This window comes from Eubalaena glacialis, chromosome 9 (assembly GCF_028564815.1).
Source record: "Eubalaena glacialis isolate mEubGla1 chromosome 9, mEubGla1.1.hap2.+ XY, whole genome shotgun sequence".
NCBI lineage: Eukaryota > Metazoa > Chordata > Mammalia > Artiodactyla > Balaenidae > Eubalaena > Eubalaena glacialis.
Window position 1 is genome coordinate 76,530,746 of NC_083724.1, and position 22,216 is coordinate 76,552,961.

At 42.7% G+C, this 22,216-nt stretch overlaps 1 protein-coding gene across 2 annotated transcripts in view; it reads left to right on the forward strand.

The window, feature by feature from the left end:
• The window catches only part of TEK (TEK receptor tyrosine kinase), a 100,515-nt gene extending 81,019 nt beyond the window's left edge, over nucleotides 1–19,496 (forward strand). For both annotated transcript variants that reach the window (XM_061200477.1, XM_061200478.1), the window contains 10 exons: nucleotides 2,589–2,743; nucleotides 4,279–4,489; nucleotides 6,834–6,944; nucleotides 9,064–9,254; nucleotides 9,806–9,919; nucleotides 14,553–14,623; nucleotides 15,599–15,639; nucleotides 16,536–16,632; nucleotides 18,172–18,271; nucleotides 19,119–19,496. In XM_061200477.1, coding sequence (XP_061056460.1) covers nucleotides 2,589–2,743; nucleotides 4,279–4,489; nucleotides 6,834–6,944; nucleotides 9,064–9,254; nucleotides 9,806–9,919; nucleotides 14,553–14,623; nucleotides 15,599–15,639; nucleotides 16,536–16,632; nucleotides 18,172–18,271; nucleotides 19,119–19,193 — 1,166 coding nt within the window. In that variant the 3' untranslated portion in view covers nucleotides 19,194–19,496. The remainder of the gene's footprint in view (nucleotides 1–2,588; nucleotides 2,744–4,278; nucleotides 4,490–6,833; nucleotides 6,945–9,063; nucleotides 9,255–9,805; nucleotides 9,920–14,552; nucleotides 14,624–15,598; nucleotides 15,640–16,535; nucleotides 16,633–18,171; nucleotides 18,272–19,118) is intronic.
• The last annotated feature ends 2,720 nt before the right edge of the window (nucleotides 19,497–22,216 follow it).

Genomic DNA, 22,216 nt, shown 5'->3' on the forward strand with positions numbered 1-22,216 from the left:
ATTAGGTAGTGTCCTTCTTTGTCTCTTGTAATAGTCTTTATTTTAAAGTCTATTTTGTCTGATATGAGAATTGCTACTCCAGCTTTCTTTTGATTTCCATTTGCATGGAATATCTTTTTCCATCCCCTCACTTTCAGTCTGTATGTGTCCCTAGGTCTGAAGTGGGTCTCTTGTAGACAGCATATATACGGGTCTTGTTTTTGTATCCATTCAGCTAGTCTATGTCTTTTGGTTGGAGCATTTAATCCATTTACAGTTAAGGTAATTATCGATATGTATGTTCCTATCACCATTTTCTTAATTGTTTTGAGTTTGTTTTTGTAGGTCTTTCCTTCTCTTGTATTTCCTGCCTAGAGAAGTTCCTTTAGCATTTGTTGCAAAGCTGGTTTGCTGGTGCTGAATTCTCTTAGCTTTTGCTTGTCTGTAAAGGTTTTAATTTCTCTGTCGAATCTGAATGACATCCTTGCTGGGTAGAGTAATCTTGGTTGTAGGTTTTTCACTTTCATCACTTAAATATGTCTTGCCACTTCCTTCTGCCTGCAGAGTTTCTGCTGAAAGATCAGCTGTTAACCTTATGGGGATTCCCTCGTATGTTATTTGTTGCTTTTCCCTTGCTGCTTTCAATATTTTTTCTTTGTATTTAATTTTTGATAGTTTCATTAATATGTGTCTTGGTGTGTTTCTCCTTGGATTTATCCTGTATGGGACTCTCTGCACTTCCTGGACTTGATTGACTATTTCCTTTCCCATGTTAGGGAAGTTTTCAACTGTAATCTTTTCAAATATTTTCTCAGACCCTTTCTTTTTCTCTTCTTCTTCTGGGACCCCTATAATTCGAATGTTGGTGCATTTAATGTTGTCCCAGAGGTCTCTGAGACTTCACTCAAGTCTTTTCATTCTTTTTTCTTTATTCTGCTCTGTGGTAGTTATTTCCACTATTTTATCTTCCAGGTCACTTATCCATTCTTCTGCCTCAGTTATTCTGCTATTGATTCCTTCTAGAGTATTTTTAATTTCATTTATTGTGTTGTTCAGCATTGTTTGTTTGCCCTTTAGTTCTTCTAGGTCCTTGTTAAACGTTTCTTGTATTTTCTTCATTCTATTTCCAAGATTTTGGATCATCTTTACTACCATTACTCTGAATTCTTTTTCAGGTAGACTGCCTATTCCCTCTTCATTTGTTTGGTCTGGTACGTTTTTACCTTGCTCCTTCATCTGCTGCATATTTCTCTGTCTTCTCATTTTGCTTAACTTACTGTGTTTGGGGTCTCCTTTTCACAGGCTGCAGGCTCGTAGTTCCCGTTGTTTTTGGCGTCTGCCCCCAGTGGGTGATGTTGGGTCAGTGGCTTGTGTAGGCTTCCTGGTGTAGGGGACTGGTGCCTGTGTTCTGGTGGATGAGGCTGGATCTTGCCTTTCTGTTGAGCAGGGCCACATCCAGTGGTGCGTGTTGTGGTGTCTTTGAACTTAGTATGATTTTAGGCAGCCTCTCTGCTAATGGGTTGTGTTTTGTTCCTGTCTTGCTAGTTGTTTGGCATGGGGCGTCCAGCACTGGAGCTTGCTGGCTGTTGGGTGGAGCTGGGTCTTAGTGTTGAGACAGAGATCTCTGGGAGAGCTCTTGCCAATTGATATTATGTGGGGCCGGGAGGTCTCTGGTGGTCCAGTGTCCTGAACTCAGCTCTCCCACCTCAGAGGCTCAGGCCTGACACCAGGCCAGAGCACCAAGACCCTGTCAGCCACGTGGCCAGGTACGGGGGGGATTTTCTTGCCTTTTGGGAAGTCTGAGGTCTTCTGCCAGCATTCAGTAGGTGTTCTGTAGGAGTTGTTCCACATGTAGATATATTTTTGATTTATTTGTGGGGAGGAAGGTGATCTCTATGTCTTACTCCTCCACCATCTTGAAGGTCCCCCTGCAATAGGAGCCTCCACTGAGGATGCCAACCTCCACAAGAGCTGGAGGTGCAGAGGTTTTTTTCAGAGGTTTTGCAGCTTGTTTTTTTTCTTTTCCTTTGTGCTTCGTCTAGTTTCAGTTGTTCACAGGGTGCTTCATGCAGAGGCCTTGCATCTGGCACTTCAGATCAGAATGCCTAGTGAGAAAACCTCCATCAGCTCTTCAAAACAAGAAAAAAGCCAAAGCAAAATATCTTACAGACGCTATGCTCTTTAGCGTTGCAGAGCTTTAAAGATTTTCTAGGTGGTGAAATTGTGCAGGGAGGTTTAGTCACTTACCCAAAGTCGTAGATCTAGTTAGTCATTCTCACTATTACGCGATAATATTCATCTGCTTGGGCCTGTACTTGGAAGTGAACGTTGAACAAAGGACAACAATTAGTGATTAGCATGTTGCCATTTAAAAAGGACTTCTGCACATTTCTTTGAACTTATAACAGCCCTGTGAGTCGGACTCATCTCCATTGAGTTCCAGAAAATAAATGAGTAGCCCAAGGTCACCTAGCAGGGCTCAGGCTGGGCTCAGGCTGCCATTACTTTCCCATTACACTCCCATTACACTGTGACTTCTCCTGCAGATGGTCTTGGCCTCTCTCTCTACCTAGACTAACCTGCTCCTTCTCCTGTGTTCTCCGGCACAGCCCCAGCAGACCTCGGAGGCGGGAAGATGCTGCTGATCGCCATCCTTGGCTCAGCGGGAATGACCTGCCTGACGGTGCTGTTGGCCTTTCTGATCATGTTGCAGTTGAAGAGGGCAAACGTCCAAAGAAGAATGGCCCAAGCCTTCCAAAACGTGGTATGTCTCATCTTCCTAATAGTAATAAGTGCAAGTCCACATATATGCAGAACCTTCATTTTAAAGATGTGGGTCAAAAATTTTACCTGTAAAGCAAGTATTTCCCTTAGGCAAGTTTCATCTTTTCTTTGTCTTCCATTATGAAATGGGAGATAAATAGCATCACTATATAATTTCTTGTCCAAATCAGAACAATTCTAAGAGTGAAAAGGTTGCTCTTAATAAGTATGCAGGAAACCAAGCCTAAAGCAGGACTACTGCCCCATCAGAAAGAGAATACAGTCATACTAGTAATAAGTCACCAGCGAGGGTAATCTTGTAATATAAAGAACTGAAGATTTTTGGTAATGAAGGGCATAAGGGTAACCAGACCTCAGAGTGATAGGTAATGAAGATTTGCACTAGACCAGTTTTCTCCACGTTTCCCTGTTTCCAGTTTCCATTTTGTACTTCTAATATCTCTTTCAATTCTATTATCCCTCCTATATATATGGATTACATATACGTGTGTATCTCCATTCCTGTGCACCCTTTGGTCTGCGGCCATAGTTCATGGTGCTTGGCACGGCCTCTTTCTTTCATCTAGGCATTTTGACCAGTAAAAGGTTTAGAAAATCATACTTTACCTATAGGCACCCCATTTGAGTCCTTTGCTATACTACAGCCTGAACATTTCTCTAGTTTGTGGTTTCAAGCTCTGTAAAATTAATCTGTATGCAACTTTATTGATTCTGTATATGAAACATTGAGTACAATTACATACTCCAAATGAGGTATACCTTCCTGTACATGAGTCCCTGAGATTCCCTTCAGTACAGAACAAGGGAAGCTCTGTAATCCGACTCCTTGCCAGAGCTGGCTCAACTCAGGCTGTCCCTGTAGAGGAAGGACCAGCAAGGGGGTAGAGAGTGCTAGAGCGCATCATGGTACTGACGCTTTGTCCTGATACCATCAGCAGCCACTGAAACTCAGGAGAAAAGGAGACACCCTGTTGGGTTTTGCTCTAAGCATCAGTCATCTTGGGACCCGTGTCTACGCCAGAGTGGGCTTGAGAGATTCTGAGCTTTAGAACAAGTGGGAGAGAGTGAGTAAGAGCCAAGAATAGACCAAGATGACGCTAGGAAACAAAGCTCTCACAGAGGTGTGTCCTGTGACTGACCCAGATAGATCTCTGAGTTCTTTTCCAGATCAGAACTCAACACCTGCTCATTCCACAGCAGAGTAGAAACTCAAGTGTGACTAACTCAGGGATATGCTATTTCGTGGCATACATGCTGTTATCCTCCCCTCCCTCACCTCTGCAGACATAACTAATTGATTGTGGCATGCTTTGCCACTGAGGCCTGTGATTGTGCCCATGCAGCTCTATAGGCAGCCACTTCATCTGAGTGGGCCCGTTCAATGAACCCTATTTCCGTTTTCATTCTAGAATTGGATACAGTATTTATTTTTTCACCCAGTGTGGGTACAAATCAGGAGGTATTATGTACCTTAAAATTATGAAAAATCCTGACACAAAACTATTATTTTTCTAGCGGGAAGAACCAGCTGTGCAATTCAACTCAGGAACTCTGGCCCTGAACAGGAAGGCCAAAAACAACCCAGATCCTACAATTTATCCAGTGCTTGACTGGAATGACATCAAATTTCAAGATGTGATTGGGGAGGGTAATTTTGGCCAGGTTCTGAAAGCTCGCATCAAGAAGGATGGGTTACGGATGGACGCTGCCATCAAGAGAATGAAAGGTCAGTGCTTGGACTGCTCGAGTCAGCATTTTACTAGGGTGAGGGGACAGCTTGACTTCCTGTTGAATCTTTCCTCTAAGGTCTTACACTCTTCAAACAAAAAATTGGCGTGGTGTCAGAGAGAGCTGTTATGTGCAACTGAAGGTGATGTTTCCTTTGAGGGTCAGGATGTAAACATGAAGGCATAAGCTATTTAGGTACCACTGTCTTGATTCCTTGGGATGTGAGAATACAGATTCTCTGTCATACCCTGCTGACTTTGGGGGAGCATTATTTTTCTTAATCCAGTGGTTCTCAAAATTGAGCATGCATCCGAATCACCTGGAAGGCTTGTTAAAAAACCAGGTTCTTCAGCTCCACCCCACAGTTTCTGATACAGTAAGTCTGGCGCAGGGCCAGAGAACTTGGATTTCTAATTAGTTCCCATGTGATGCTGATTCTGAGGCTTGGGAGACCACACTTGGCAAACCACTATCTTCATGGATTATCTGCATCAACATTCCTAGAAATATTGTTAGAAATGCATCTACTTGGGTTTCTCCCCCTCATGGTTCTACTATATTCTAATTTCTGGGATGGCGCGTGAAAAAATCTGTGTTTTTAAGCTTGCTCAGTGGCTCTTCTGTACACTCAAGTTTGAAAACACTTGATCTATGGTCACAGGAACTAGATCTTTTCCAGTTGTGTTCAAGACTGCTTGGGGGAAGAAAACAAAAAAAAAGACTGCATGGGGCCTATCCATTTAATCAGATCTTCTGAGAAACCAGAATGACTTGTTCCCTGGCAATACTAGCTGTCTTCTCTTCCGGGTGAAATGGCAGTTTAGAAATGACTTGATTGCGAAGCTGCACTGTTGCTTTTACAGCACACAGGCTTGGAAAGTGGCGTATTAGAGCCAGCAATGTAATTACTACTTTCATTGGGCAGCTCCATAATAAGGACTCTCTGAGGTTGCTGATGTGTCTTCCTTCTTTTTGACTGCAATATTAAGCCTAAGATGACAATTAACCCTAAATCTTTTTAAATCATCGCTGTTTTCCACATTGCTAGAAAACACTATGTCAGAAAATGAACAAAACAAAATAAACACAGTATTATTTATGCTTAGAGACAGTAATGTTTCAAACCACACACACACGCACACACCCCTTGCTTAGCATCCAGAAATCCCTTTTTCATTTTGCTACTTTAGTTACAGGGAGATTTAGGAAGCAGTAAAAATAGTGAGAGGAGAGAGGGTGTAGAACTTTGTAGCATCAGTTTTTATTGGCATCTGACCTGAGCTGATTGTCTATCTCATGCCCATGTGAAGAGGTAGAATAGCTTAACAGGGCACCAGGGCAGACAGTTTTTGCAGGAAAAGTCATGCATGCAAAGAGGGCAGCTACTGACAACCTTATTATAAAGAGCTTTGTTTTTTAAATGCTCCCAAGGTATTGACCCTCAGGTCCCTGTGGTATAAACAGGGTCCTCGACTTGGAATTGCCTACTTGTCAGCCTTATGGGTACCCTTAGCCCATATGAAACATTCCCATAATTTCCAAGCATGTTCAAGCATGCACATGGCTACCAGCTCCCTTCTCACCCCTTCCCCCAATGTTATTTCTTCAAAAAGCCATAATAGCATACTGTCACCGACTCAAGGCTGATCAGCCAGTTGTGCGTCAGCCAAAGAGCTTTCTCTTCAGCCTGATTGGTGGTTCTCCCTCTGATCAAAGTGCTAGCGGACAGATGGAATGAAAGGGACAGAAAGAAATGCAACTGTTTCCTGACTACCAAGCAACTTCTATGAAAATGTCATTGAGATTTGAGTTTTTTCAGTAGGACTGATTTAGGCAAAAAGTAAAGTTATTATAATAAAGCAAGGTGTGTACACTACTGGTGATGTTTCACTACAACTTTGTTTTTATTCCTGAGCATATTTGTCTCTGGACGGTAGAGTTAGCTGGGAGAGCCAGAGTCTAAGAATGGATGCAGCTCCATCTCGACCAAATCATTTCCCTGGGTATTTGAGAGCTTCAACAGGAAAACTTCAGAGCAGTGGTTCTCAAGCAGGGGTGATTTTGCCCCCAGGGGAGACATTTGGTGATTTCTGGATACATTTTCAGTTGGGCTACTGGTATCTAGTGGGTCAGGTCAGAGGTGCAGCTAAACATCCTACTTCATACAGGACAGCCCCCAACAATAAAGAAGCATCTGCATTATAGTCATCTCTGATTTCTATACAGTTTTCCAGACCTAATGGTGGCTGAGTGTACCTGAAGGTTCTGGGGAGCAGAGGGGGGACAGTTGTTTCTGAAGAGGTGTAACAGAAAGGGATCACTACTCTTTACTTTCTTCCCAGAATATGCTTCCAAAGATGACCACAGGGACTTCGCTGGGGAACTGGAGGTGCTTTGTAAACTTGGACACCACCCAAACATCATCAATCTCTTGGGAGCGTGTGAACATCGTGGTAAGATGCTCTTTTCCTGGCTTTCCTGCCAGATTTTTTTTTTTTGTTTTTTTTAAAACAGGCACATTCCATATTGAAATTAGGAAACACAGTCATCTAAGATTGTTATCTATTTTTTTTTAAGTTGCAGTTTCAGTCTGAATGTCTGGTCCCATTAATAGATCGTGCTGAGATTTAGTATCTTTTTGAAGGTAGATCCCAAGGCTGAATCTTTTGGCCTCTGATGTGGTTCAGCTATTACTGCCCAAAAATATCCACGGCTCCGACATGCCTTCACCTTTGCTAATCCAGAGGTTTTCTCAGCTACTACTAAGTGGATTGAGGCAGCCCTCAGCACCAGGAAGAGCGAAGTAGATTGGTTCTTGTTAGTTGCCTACCTTTTCATTTTCCCTCCAAACCCAAGGAACTGATATTCTGAATGTTAAATCTGTGAATGCCATTTATCTACTGTAATGTGAAAGCACTGGTGATGCTTAGGTTAAAATAATAATAATAAGCTTATATCTAATAGTATCAATACTTTGTTTTTATCCAAAACAATGTCCTGTACAATAACACTGAAGTTTTACAACTATCCTATGTCACACATACTCTTAAGTTCAACTTATATTATTAATTCAAGTATTTATTGAGTATTTCCTATTGTAATGTGTGTAATTAGCTGTGAATGAGTAGGTAACAAGAAATCTTTCATGGCTTTACCTCTGCATGCTACCTGGGTTTGTAGATCTAAATCTATGCTTAATCTTAATTTCTCGTGGAAAAATTTGCTCCAACAAAAAAGCTCCACACAGCAATTATTTACAAACTTGACAACCTCTTGTTGACTTTGCAGCACAAATACCAACAATGGAAAAGAGACTACTTCCTTTTCCTCAATTTATTAAACTAAAAATACTGGTACTTCAAACAATATATCATTCTGTGACCCAATAAGGGTGTAATTCTGAAAGCCAGATCATGTCTCTTAGGTTAAATAATGAAGTAATGACATTTATTTTTGAGCTATTTCCTGAGAACAGTAATCAGCATGGGACAGCAGTAAATGAAAGTTAAAAAAAAAAAAAAAAGAAAGAAACCGACAACAACAGAAGAATATATATCTTTTAAAATTTTGCTCTACCGTCACATTATTGGTTCGCTCTTAAAATTTATAATTCAGTAAAGAAGTGAGAAAGCACATTCATACCAGAATTGAAGTATATCTTTCCTTATAGTACAACAGGATTCAGTGCTAGAAGATTTTTTTTTTTTTGAGAATTTCACTTTCTTAGAATATCTTTGAAGTTTAAATTCATTCGACATTAAAAAAAAAAAACAAATAATTCACCTTTAAAAGACAGTAAAACCACTTTACTTTTCATTGTCTCCAAAGATCAATGTTTTTATCAAAGCAGATTACATTTTATTAAAAAAGAAAAAGGAGAAAGCAATTTGGAATAAAAATAAGACACTGCACCATAGTTTCCTCTAGGAACTATTTTGTTTTATTTTTTTTCCTAAAAGGTTGAGTCTTCTGGTTTCTGTAAGCAAAAATGCAATCCCTGACACTAGACTCTGCTGACTAGTGACCTACTCAGCAATATAGTGACTTATTCCAGATTTTAGGGAGGAGCAGAAGGTAGGAGGGAGAGAAAGTTACCTGGTGTGGGTCCTTCTGCTATGGATATTTAATCATTGTTTTTTGATTAAAAAAAAATAACCTCAGGAAAACCTAGATTCATACTGGAATAACATGCCTGGCTCATATTAGGTTCTTGATATTCAATATTGATTGAATAAAAAAATGAAAGGTGATGTGGGCTAGCTGTCTTAGATCGTCTGGAAGCAAATGCTTTGATTTCATTCTACTAGTGTCACCGAGTAGGTGACAGGAAGCCCTCTATGTTTGGTAGGGGTGGGGAGGGGAACCCTGAGAGCAAGCACTTTAAGTATGGCAGGAATGATGTCACCTGTCTTCCTCCTGGCCCCAGCATTACCGAGGTTGGTACCACTAGATGTGTAACTTTACGATAAAACAGAGGTTTATAAGCGGCTCCCGAGGATCATAGCACATCTCAGAAATATCACGGCAGCTTAGGGCTACTGATAAAGTGGTGCTCTCTCCCTTCCCGCACAGGCTACCTGTACCTGGCCATCGAGTATGCCCCGCACGGCAACCTCCTTGACTTCCTGCGCAAGAGCCGCGTGCTGGAGACGGACCCCGCGTTCGCCATCGCTAACAGCACCGCCTCCACGCTGTCCTCCCAGCAGCTCCTCCACTTTGCAGCAGATGTGGCCCGGGGAATGGACTACTTGAGCCAAAAACAGGTTCGTCCTGAGGACCTTGCTTTGGACATCTTTCCTCTGAAATTCTCTCTGGAATCAGAGTTTAGATAAGTTTGTACATTTTGTTTTTGGTCCCTCTCTCTTCCTTAATTCCTTCTTACAATCTTCTAACTTTCATATCTTTGCTAATGTTCCATCTCTTTATATAGAAGTTAATGCCCAACACTGACGGTATGTTTATCTAGTGACTCTCATCATGTATATTTGGTGAGGTGCCTTCACCGATCTTAGCTTGGTGTGGCTCTAAATAATGCACAGTAGCAGAGGCCATTCATGGCAACTGGAAGATTTCATGACCTGGTTTTGCTTCCAGGTTGCTCCTCCAAAGACATGTGGGTCATTTGGCAGAATCCACTCACTGAGCCTTTAGGAGAGGAACTTTAAGGGAACTGGATTCTGGTGACTTTTGAAAACCCCTTTTCACACTGACCTCTCTGTTTCCCAAAGCTCTTGCCCCTAGGCAAGAAACAAAATGGAGTGAAAAAGCAAATGCGATGCTGAAAATACATGATTTTTTTATTTTTTAATTTCAGTTTATTCACAGGGACCTGGCTGCCAGGAACATTTTAGTTGGTGAAAACTATGTAGCCAAAATAGCCGATTTTGGATTGTCCCGAGGTCAAGAAGTGTACGTGAAAAAGACGATGGTAAGTTCAGAACAGACGCTGATGAGATCCTTTCCGGGGCACCCCTCCCTCTCCTGATGTCGTTTCTCTTAGAATACCATCTTTCTGTGACGACTGAGGCCTCTGACCATTTTCCCCATTGGATAATGCCCTGGCCCAGCAAACATCCTTTCTCATTTTTGATTCCTAAAATGACTGGAGGGTCCACATTTACCAATGAAGAAGGCCCTGTCACATGTGGCCAAGTAATTGAACGTGCAAGCCTCGTGCTGCAGGGACTCAGGTCTACATCCAGCCCAGACCCTGAGGTCTGGTCTCACTCAGAAACCTCTGGAGAGCTCCCACAGTCCCCTTTTGCACAGCAAACATAGGAGGGGGGAAAAGACACTTAATATACTTTCTAAAACATCAAGGAAATCAATTAATGAGGTTCCTAAATCACAAGGATGCTCTAGAGAGAAACTCATAACTTCTAAATGCTCATATAAGATTTCCCTCTTTGCCAAAAGTTCTCTGCTCACTGTTCAAGCCCCAATGAAATCCACTTTCACCTAATGATACCTAGTCTCCTAAACAGTCACATTTTATCTTCAAATACAAGCTCCCGGGAGAACCTTACCACAGTGTTAGAAGAGAGAAGCTGGACCCATTCTGCTACTTTTGTCCACCCTAGAATCATAAAGCCCTGGACATGCCACATTCCTGGACATTAGTGCTGTGCCGACAACATGCCACCACCCTCTGCTTTCCCTGAGCGGGTGGGCAATGCAGGGCGTTGGGGGTGACACACCCTGTAGTCTTTGCACGTGTTGGGTAAGTCCACTCCACTGGCCTGGCTCTCCCAGCATTACCTGGGCTCAGCCTTCTTGGGATGACTCCAGTTCTTATAACATATAGAGGGTCCTTTTACTCTTGTGGGTACCAAATTGCCTCCTAGCAAGGCTCAGGCTTCTGTGTTTATCCTCAAGCTCAAGTTTCCTTTCTCTTCAATGTACTTATTTTAGTTACTGACAAGATAGCACAGAAATAATACTCAAGAATGCTTTCAAGAGGAAATGGTCCACAGTTCACAACCTGGACACGATGAATTTATTTTATTCTTTACTTATTGCCTTCCACAGGCATACATTCTTTTCCATAGTTACAATCACAGCGAACCTAACTACTTTGGAACTTTCCACTCCCTTTTTGGATGCGGTTTCGAAGTTAGTATCCTTTGGTTCTTAGAGACCACCATGCCCCTGGTCCTGGATACTTATTAACATCAGCACTTTTTGGAAGCCAGAGGTGCCTCCCTGAGGGCTGGTTTCCAGGCAATATTTTTTTTTCCCCTAAACTCTTCAGATTTGCCCCATTCAAAGCAGACTTTTCTCTGGGAAGGAGCTGGGCTGGTCTTAAAGAAGCAGGACCTACCACCACTCATGCATCTACTCTGGCTCTCCCCACTCCTCCTGGAAGCATCCTCCTTAGAATCCTCTTATCTCCATCACAGAATTCCTCTCCTTCCTTCACTCTGGCGTGGGTGGGGCGGGGATTTGCCCCAGATGAGGGGAAAGAGAGGTTAACACAGTTTAGCCCCGTCATCCACGCATCTTATTTGGTTGCTTTCCTTAGTCCCCCAAAGCTAAGGGTGGTTTGCTTGGCATTTCATAAAGGGTAGGGATTTCTGTATCTTGGGGAGCTTAGGAGGAGTGCTTAGAGGGGCAGAGCACTGGTAGGGCTCAAGTCTATCTCCCAGTGGAAGGGCAAAGTGTGCAGTGGCAGCATGGGTTCTGGGGAGGAAAAGGACAGGGTGAGGGTAGCGGGAGAAAAGAGAAGGGATTGGAGAGGACCAAGCTCCCTGCAAGAAGGGTGCAGTATAGCAAGACACCACCAGAGGGCAGAGGAGCCACTTTCTCTGGCCTATTATTTAAGTCAGAGATTTTCAATTCCTATGGCACCTAGAGTCGTCTGGGGAAATTAAAAAAAATACAGATGCTGAGTCCTACGGCTTAGGTATTCTGGGGAGGGCATCCTGCATCAGTTTTTTTTTTAAATCCCCCCAGGCGATTCTAATACTGGAAGCGTTGCAAACTAACGTACTTAAGTGATTTGGGGTTTTACTATCATTGATTAATATAGCGATCCCGTCAGCATGGATTTATTTATTACTATAATGTTTCATGCTTGTGCTAGGTTTGGGGATAATATAATTCAGACACAGTGTTCTCCTTCAAAGAGCTCAGAGACACATAATGAACAATCGTAACAGTGGATGAGGCTGAGGATGAGGAAAGTGCAGGTGCCATGGGAACTCAGAGGAAGCACACTGAAGCTTTACAGTAAATGTCAAGTAGATATTGGAGATGTAAGAATGAAGTGGATGACCTGGAGGATGTGGTATATATAAAAATCGAGAGGCAAAGGAAAGCATGGAACCTTTGGGGATTAAGTAATTCAATATAGCTGGAGTGTGATGCAGAAAAGAGGGAGAGTTAAAATGCAAGGTTGGAACTTTCCAAGGGAGTGGAAAGTTCCAAAATGGTTAGGTTCACTGTGATTGGAACTATGGAAAAGAGTGTATGCTTGTGGAAGGCAATAAGTAAAAACTAAAAGGCAAGCTTGATAGTTAAAATGCAAGTGCGGATAAGGTCCTGAAGAGCTTTGGATGCCAGCTAAGGATTTGGAGACTCACCTAAGCATTGGGGATCTTGTGACAACAGGGACATTAAGGAACTTTAAGGAAAGGAACCACATGGTTGTACTTGCCATTTAGAGTGATTGTGATGTGGAGAACAGGTCATTAGGGAGTGAAACTAGAGGCTGGGAGATCCGTGGAGAGGTGGTTGTCATCAGGCAGGATATGATGGTGGCCTGCACCAAGGTGATAGCAGTAGGGACAGACACATGTGGGCAGATCCAAAAGCAGTCAAATAAAAAAAAAAGAAGAAGTGCGCATGGAAATCAGTCATTAGGAGGTACGAGGTCAGAGGTCAGCAGGTTGGGAGTAAATGAGAGCAAAGACCAAACAGGAAATGTAGACAACTCTTTCCATTCCATAGCTGTGAAGGGGAAGAGAGAAAAGCAGGTGACAGATGGGGTGGGGTGGATATAGAGAGAAGGGAGGCATGGATGTTGAGGAGAACACTGAAGATGTAGATGTGAGAAAGGATCTTTTTTAAAAAAAGACTATTTTTTTAAGAGCAGTTTTAGGTTCACAACAAAATGGAGAGGAAGGTACAGCGATTTCCCATATACTCCCTCCCTCACACATGCATACCCTCCCCCATCATCAACATCCTCTGCCACAGTGGTACCTTTGTTACAGCCAATGGACCTGCACTGACATGCCATAATCACCCAAAGTTTATAGTTTACATCAAAGCTCACTCCCGGTGTTGTACATTCTATGGGTTTGGAGAAATTTATAAGGACATATGTCCTTCATTATGGTATCTTACAGATTTTCACTGCCCTAAAAATCCTGTTTTCTGCCTATTCAGACCCCAAACCCAACCCCACCCCTAGCAACCGTGGATCTTTTTTGAGAAAGGATACTTTTATATTTAAACCTTAAAGTACAGGACAACCATTTGGGATTTATGGTCAGAAAGAGCTTCAAAATAGTGCCAGTAAATAAAGAACTGGGAGAGAATTTCACATTCAGGAATAATTCTTGGGATCCAGGTCAGGGCTGGTCTCATGGGAGTCTGGGAGAATGCCTGCTCTGGTTTTGAGGGGGGCTGAGAAAGATCCCCTACATACTGCTGATTTTGCCCCACCCACTGGCTAATGTAAGCTGAAATGCCACTGTTAGAGCTTGGACAGATCTCTGGGAGGGAGGGATCCATCTCTCAGTAGGGTTCATGTATTCCTGCGGTGGGTCGAGAGGAAAGGAACCCAAATTCATAGCAAATTTGAGGAAACTAGGAATAAAACTCAGCAAACTTCACATTTTCCAGTCCACATCTCATTTTCCCCAGCCTGGACTCAGTAAGCCAAGAAATGGGGCAAACCTGGAGGGAGTCGGGGCCAGGCACCCAAAGGGTGGGCAAGTGTCTGTGATCCTGTCTCCAAACCCAATGCACATGGCACTGGCTAGAAGTCATCACCTCCTCTGTGAGTCACAGGCGCACTCTTCCCTTTGGCCTGAAACGCTCTTTCCTCCCCCATCCACCTGACGGTGCCTACACATCTTACAGAACCGAACTCATGTGTCCCCCGCTCTGGAAACTCCTGCACAATCCCCTCCAGGCACACGCGGTCTCCTCCCATCACTTTAGCCTTTCCTGCGTTACAGCTTACTTCTCAGTTCCTAGGCCTGTCTCTCCTTTCAGACCTCTGAGTGCCTCTGACAGCCACAAAGGGAATAACTGAGTGACCAGTGAAAGGACACACACATCCACACACACACGTGTGCACACATCGTTGTTTTTCTTTATATGAAACTGTGGTAGGCCCCTTGAGGTAAGTGGGACACTCACACAATTTGCACGTCTTTGAATTTAAAAGCACACTTGTGGGTGGGACATGCGCAAAACAGTTCCTGAGTCTGCCACGCCTTCTGTCTGGGGACCTCCCCGTGGACTTGGGTGAGCCCCAGCTTCAGGCCAGCGGCGAGCCTTGGGAAGGGGCCCTGTCCGGCCTAAGCGGCATCTCACCTCGTTCTCTCCAGGGACGGCTCCCCGTGCGCTGGATGGCGATCGAGTCACTAAATTACAGCGTGTATACAACCAACAGTGACGTGTAAGTAAAGCCTCTCACTGCTGAGGGATTTTTTTTTTTTTTTGTCCCAGAAAAATATCCATTTGACAGAGGTTTTAAAGAGAAGCAGGAATATCGTATCCCTCTGGGGAATAAAGCTAATCACTAATCCCAGGAAATCACAGACTAAATGAAGCCCCAGAGGGGACAGTTTTCCCTGGTGGCAGGCTTTGGGTTTCTTTCTGCATGTCGAGGAGTGACCTCAAGTGGTGAATTCCTCATCTCCAGAGGAGCAAGGGGCATCCCAGCCTTCCCATGGCTCCACTCCCCAGACTGACCTCAGCACAAGGACCTAGATCAGAGGAGGTGGCCCACAGTAGCTGCTGGGGGTCAGAGGTGGCAGGGATGGAAAGCAGACAGACACAGTGGGAACCACCTCTGCTTGCAGCCTGCGTGACAAGTCTCAGGCTGGCGGGGGATGGAAGGGTTGGGATTGAGGCCTGAGTCCTTTTGCCCAGGTTCCCTCTTTTCAGGAGGAAGAACGGAGGCCCAAAGTGTTACTGTGTCTTCAGTGTGTGCCTTTATATGTTATCTCACATCATCTCTGCATAACTTTGAGTAAGAAATTGGTGTCCCCACTTTTGGAAGAATACACTAAGAGGCCTCAGGAGTTCTAGTCACTTGTCCCAGGTCACACGAGTATCAGGTGGCAGAGATGGGATTTGACACAGGTCTGTCTGGCTTAGAATCTCCTGCTTTCCAGGTGAAAAGCACCACCTTGCATTCTCTACCTGAAGCGAGTGGGAGCTCTGGCAGAACTAACACTGTTTCCCTGTTATAATCCTTCCATTGGCCGGAGAGGAGATAAATGCATGCTGTGTGCAAGGCCCTAGCCTAGGAAACAGACATATAACTTTTCCTTCTCTGACCTAGGCTCAGTCGCCCTGGCTTTCTGGGCAGAAAGTTGACTGGGCAACATGCGTGCTGATTATTGGTTTCTCTTTTGTCCCTCTGCAGGTGGTCCTATGGCGTGTTACTATGGGAGATTGTTAGCTTAGGTGAGTATCCATGTCTACCTACCAGGTGAGGCTCTAGGCAAAGGGAGTGCGCCCCTCCCGGACTCCTTTACCGTATACTTTCATGGGTAACATTTGTACTCGGTGCCAACAGATGCCACTTGGGAGAAGAACCTTACGGGTTTCCATGTTTGAGTGTGTTTATTCCCATGGTTCTCTTTATGAAAGCCCTGTGTCTAATGTCATATTTAATACTAATAACCTGGTGGCCAAGAACTTCATTCTGAGTTGTCTCTGCTTGTGCACAGATGTCACAGAGCTGTCATAAGTTTACTTCTACGACTTGAAGACAGTATACTATGCTGCTATGAAAAGTCACATTTTCTATGGCCATTTAACACCATGTGAAAATGTGCATGCCAAAAACCAGAAAAATTTCCCATAATCCCAGTTTTATAAATATTACACATGAAAAAAACTGGGAGGACTACACAGAAGGATTAAAAAAAGTAGTTTTTTTCTGCATTATTTTTTGTATTTTCCACAATAAACATGTATTGCTTTTCTAATTAACATTGATAGATAAAATAGGAATTGCATAACATAAATACAGACTTCCAATTAGGAAAAAGATCCATGTCATTGGTACAATAGACGTGCCGTGTGTAGACAGACTTGGGGAAGAGGAATAGCACCGGAAGGAAGGAGACTGTGGTGCATCTCTGCACTAAGGAGTGGCCGCATGGGAGCACGGTCTGTAGCCGAAGTCCAGCTGTGACGTGCGGTAGGCTTGCTCCAGAGGAAGATCACGCCGGGTGCTCAGCATCGCTTGACACACCCCGTCTTTCTCCCAGCCTCTTGGCTGTATAGCCCCAGGGCAGGAGATGCTGCCTTCTGCATCCGAGGGGGCTTAGGGCGCACCGTTTCCTGTCTTCCAGGTGGCACCCCTTACTGTGGGATGACGTGTGCAGAGCTCTACGAGAAGCTGCCCCAGGGCTACAGATTGGAGAAGCCCCTAAACTGTGATGATGAGGTGTAAGTCAGGCCTCACCCGGGGCCATTTTATCCTAACTTCCCCCCTGTACATTTCTTGGACTGACTCTAATGAAGGAGCTGTCTGATACATACACATATGTTTACCTATATGTACACACACACACACGCACAACCCCAAATAGTCAGAAACAAGGGGGTTCTTGAAACTAAGACTGTGATGCAATGGGCAGGGAATAACAGCTTTCTAGGCATAGAAATCCAGGAGGAATTTAAGGTGATGATTCTTGGTTGAATCTTAAGGTTGAAATGAGAAAGGGCAACAAATGCAGAAAAGATCTGAAATAAATTCATGAAATTATCCATGAATAAATGTATGAAACCTTGAGACTAACGTTGGGGATAGAGATTTCAGAGCTGTTATATTAAGGAAGACAGATTTTTCTTCATAAAATCTTACTTCTATGAGGATTACTTTCCAGGAGTAAGTATTCCTCTCAGGGGAATAACGATTGTCTTTAGTGATGTTGCCATTCCCAGAACTAACCAATGTAGTTGCTGCCTAACTGGCATGATTTGAAGAGTGCAAGGCTCTAGGCTGAGCAAGTAATTTATCATCCAAACCAAGCCACTTCTAAGAGTGAAACAGGGTGCTATTATTGTTATGGTACAAGAGATATAAAACTAGACCATCCTGGGAAAACCTGGATGTACTTGAACCATCATTGGACAAAGTCCCTAAAATTCCACCTTTTGAGATTCATTCCATAAGGAGTGATATTTTCAGCCCTTATGAAGCTTCTGTTAAAGTACAAACTGTTCTATTGATAGAATCTCTAACACCCCAGGCTGATGGTTGAGAGCCCTCTGTGCTCTACAGTTCCCCTGAGTCACTTGGTCAGCATGTGAAATCTTGAGCCCCATTCCCAGACATGATTCTGTACATCTAGGGTGGGTCCCAGGAATCTGCATTTTAACAATACAAGTAGTTCTGGCCACATTTGAGAAAGTACTGACTTAGACCAGCCCTTCCTAAACTATGTGGAAAGTGTGAGATATAAATAAATGACACAAGAGTTCTGTGATCAGTTATGCCTGGGAAGCTTCTAGGTTAAACCTGGTTAAAAAGGTTGTTTGTTTTTAATGGAATGACTTCTCAAGATTTTCCTGGGTCGATCCCTAAGACGAAGATGCGATGGGTGGCATTTTGCAAATTTATTTGAGCACGGGGCCATTTTAAAAAATAAAACACATTTTGAGAGGTGTGGTATTCCAAGGGACACGCTGCCGTAGACATGTAACTCAGTTCTTTCCAGATGATCAGAATAGCTGAGACCAAGATCCCATGGCAATGGTACCTAAAGCAGGCACTAGATCTACTGGGAGAAGAAAGGGGACTTGGATGGGGAGATGGGAGGCCTAACAGAACCTTCCTAGGTGCCGTACTTTTGTCTTTTGCTGGCTAAGCATGATGACCATGAGTTGGGTGGCTACATTCTCTTTTTTGCCATACCCTACACCTGGCTGTGCCCAGGCCTGAAGCACAGTTGTAGACTTAACCCTTTCACTCTGTTTTCAAAGGTATGATCTCATGAGACAATGCTGGCGGGAGAAGCCTTATGAAAGGCCCTCATTTGCCCAGATCCTGGTGTCCTTAAACAGGATGTTAGAAGAACGAAAGGTGAGTATGGAGATCAAAGCAGGGGTTCTTTAAGTGGAATTCCTCATGTGTCCATTGTGGTTAATAAAAAGTTGATACAAGTCAACAGGTTCTCCTGAGCATGACCCTAGGTGCTAGGGACATAAAGGATGTGGACCCAACTTTGAGGAAGTTACAATTTTGGAGGAAATAAGATTCCTATATAAGATACAGTCACACACAATAGAACAACATATAGAACTGGCTTATTCGAGCTAGAAGGAATCTTAAATCTCATCAGTCATACAGCCTGACCCTTTAATTTTATAGAGGAAGAAACAGACTTAGAAGGGTGAAAAGTGACTTGCCCAAGGACAAACAGCAGGTAGACAACAGAGCGTGGTCTACAGGTTGCTATGGGGAGGGTCAGGAATTCTATCAAAATTTCTAGAAAGTAGTTGACTATACAGATCTGAGGTTCGAAAGACAAATCTAGGTTAGGGAAGTGGATGTTGAACGTCATCAAAACCCAGTTGGTAATTAAACCAGAGATGTGGGTGAGGTCACACAGCAGGAGATGAGAAGCAGACAGAGGAAGGGGCCTGAGAGGATGTGGGGCACGTCAGGAGGGACCAGTGAGAGACCATGAGAAAGAGAAGCCGGAGACTGAAACGAGTGAGAGGGAACAATCTTACTTGCAGAAGTCAAGGGATGCTTTTCAGGAAGAACGTTGTTAAACACAACAGAGGGAATGAGGATAGAAAAATACCCCCCAAGTATCTGCATTTGAGTTGAAACAAGCTAAGGAAACCAGGGTATTACTGTAACTGCCCCTGGCGGAGGCAGGACTGAGCCAGTTTGTATCTCTGAACCACTCTTGTTCTTCTAGACCTACGTGAATACCACGCTTTATGAGAAGTTTACCTACGCGGGAATCGACTGTTCTGCCGAAGAAGCAGCCTAGGACAGACCATCTTCAGCTGTATATTCTGTTTCCCCTTCACCGGCATGAGAGACCCTTGAGACCTTGATGCCAAGCAAGCAAGCCTCTGTCAGTCAAGAGAGGTGACATAGAATATGGACGTGTATATAGATTGCTGTCTGTCTGTCTGGGACGTTCACCGTAAGACCCCTGTGTGTGAATCTATAGTACCCTCTGACTCTATTAGGACTGTATATACTGTTTTGAGTAAGAATGTGCTGGAATCAGAATGCCTGTTTGTGGTTTCATATGCAATAATATATTTTTCTAAAAACATGGACTTTACAGGAAGGTGTGAGAGTACAATTACTGCAGTGCATAACTCATTATTGTCCCAGATATTTTTGATATTTTTGATATTTACCTATATATTGGATGTTATGTTTTGCTGTGTAGAAGAAAATATTGTAAACCTGACCCTGATGGCACAGGTGAGAAAAGTAGGGGAAATGTATGAGTTCTTACAGGACATGGATTTAAGTCTGTACCTAAGTGATATAAAAGAGCTTCTTCTATCTCTAAATTTTCCCCCTCACCTGTAGAAGCCACCTCAATTTCATTTCATAATTTGACAACTTTGTCATGTGTTTCCAGAGCCCACAAGTCGGTCCAGAATGCTAACACTGAAAAACAGGTTTAAATCTCGTTCCTTAGAAGCCTAAGAACTTTGAGAGAAGTATAAGTTTGATAAATTAATAGGATTTAGTTTTAGTTTCTTTGATAACATTGATGTGTTTATTAAGAAATTAAAATAGGAAGCTTGGAGTTAGTTATATTTGGGAGACATGTGACATCATATCAGATTAACATCCCTACCTGTATTGCACATTGTAAAAAGTTTTAGTTTTGATCATTTGTGAGTTTACCGTTTATACTGTAGGCACATGCTACACTGAGATCATATAGTAAGTGAATAAATGTCTTGCCTACCCACATTTTGTCCAGGAATGTGTCTCATAGGTATTGCCAAACGTCTGTATTATACTTTCAAGAAAAACACCTTAAACAAACACCTTAAATTATCAACCTCTACCTTGTTGGTAATATGCAGAGAGCAGTTGGTGGGTATATGCCACCAGACATATCTCAAGCTCACAAGATTAGAAATGTCTTCCAGAAGTATCCTACTGTCTAATCTGTTTTCTTGCACCTCTGGTAGTATTCCAATGTGAACTGAGGGCTTAGAACTAGAATCCCTTTTAATTGTGCTGCAATGTTAATAGTTCACCATACCGCATAATGTTCCATATTCCTGCCATCTGCTCAACTTTAGGCATCAGAAACAATGACCAGGAAACTGTATTTGTCCCAAACGCTCTTCATCCACAACAGCATATGCAGTGGAGACACAACAAAAGCAAGACTGCTGTCGCAGCATTTATTTCATCAACTAAGTAGGGGCTCGAATGAAGAGCCATTGAAGGTAGCTCCAAATATATATATATATATATATATATATATATATATATACACATACATACACACTATATATATATATATATACACTATTCATATATATATATATATATACTATTTATATTATATATATATATATATATATAAATAGTTCCTTTTTGCTTTTTACCCAAATGTCGTGGAGATACTCCTGACAACTCTTGGTTTGCATGTACATGGAACTGAAAAAGAACAAGGATGATCTGAAAAATGTAGATAATGTCTTCAAATTTTGCATGTGGCTTTGGACTACACAATAACAGCTGCTTTTCCTATAACAGCCTGACCTTCTTGATTACATATATTTAAAATACTTGAAATTTACATCATTACAAATTTACTTCATGTCAAGTATAAGAGATGACTAAGGAAGTACTTATGGTATCAAGAAAAAGGAACTGGACTTCCCTGGTGGCGCAGTGGTTAGGAATCCACCTGCCAATGCAGGGGACACGGGTTCGAGCCCTGGTCCGGGAGGATCCCACATGCCGCGAAGCAACTAAGCCCGTGTGCCACAACTACTGAGCCTGCGCTCTAGAGCCCGTGAGCCACAACTACTGAAGCCTGTGCGCCTAGAGCCCATGCTCTGCAACAAGAGTAGCCACCGCAATGAGAAGCCCGCACACCGCAAGCAACGAAGAGTAGCCCCCGCTTGCTGCAACTAAAGAAAACCCATGCACAGCAACAAAGACCCAATGCAGCCAAAACTAAATAATTTTTTAAAAAAAAAGAAAAAAGAAAAAGGAATTCAGTGATACTTAAGATTTACTTGTAAATTCAAAGTACCAAAGCAGCAAACCTGAGGTGTTCTTACTGAGGGCACGTCATCACCATCAGCTTGAATTTACTCCTGGCATAGAGACCATATGATTGACAGCTCTGGGTCTCATCCCTACCATTGGCAGAGAAACCTTTGTAGTTTTGTAGCATGTTAACAGCATTAATAATAAAGATTCATACTTACTCAAAGGTCAATAGTCAAACTGAATAAAGTCATGTCATTTCCACAGGCCAGTTTCCACATTATCAAAACGCAGTTAAGAAGGAAAGAACCAACCCCTTAAAGGAATTAGACGATTCCAGTACTGGGTATATAGGTTAGATTTCAGTGTGTTTAGAAGAGCCATAGGACACTGCCTTAAAAAAAAAAAAAAATCAGTGAGTTGTTGATATCAAAATCAAGTAAGAATACACCAGTTAGATTAAAAACACATTACACAATAGCCAAATGACCAGAACTTTTATGTTAATAGTACACTGAAAAGTTTACATTTACTTCCATATATTTTGTGAGGAAAATCTCCACTTCTATTTCTATATAGATGATCTAAAGAAAACTTACAATTTTGTTAGGTAAATATGTTTCTATCTCCAAGCAGTATAATGGTTCTAAGTATTTAGAGAGAAAAAGGAATTTAAGTAACCTGAGAAACGACCTTTTTGAAAGTCCTGGACCCATTACTTCAACTTCAAACCATCTTCCACTGTTATCTGTACACTGCCTACGAAGATGAGTCAAATTCCAAAAAAACCTAATTCCTTCCCCGCCT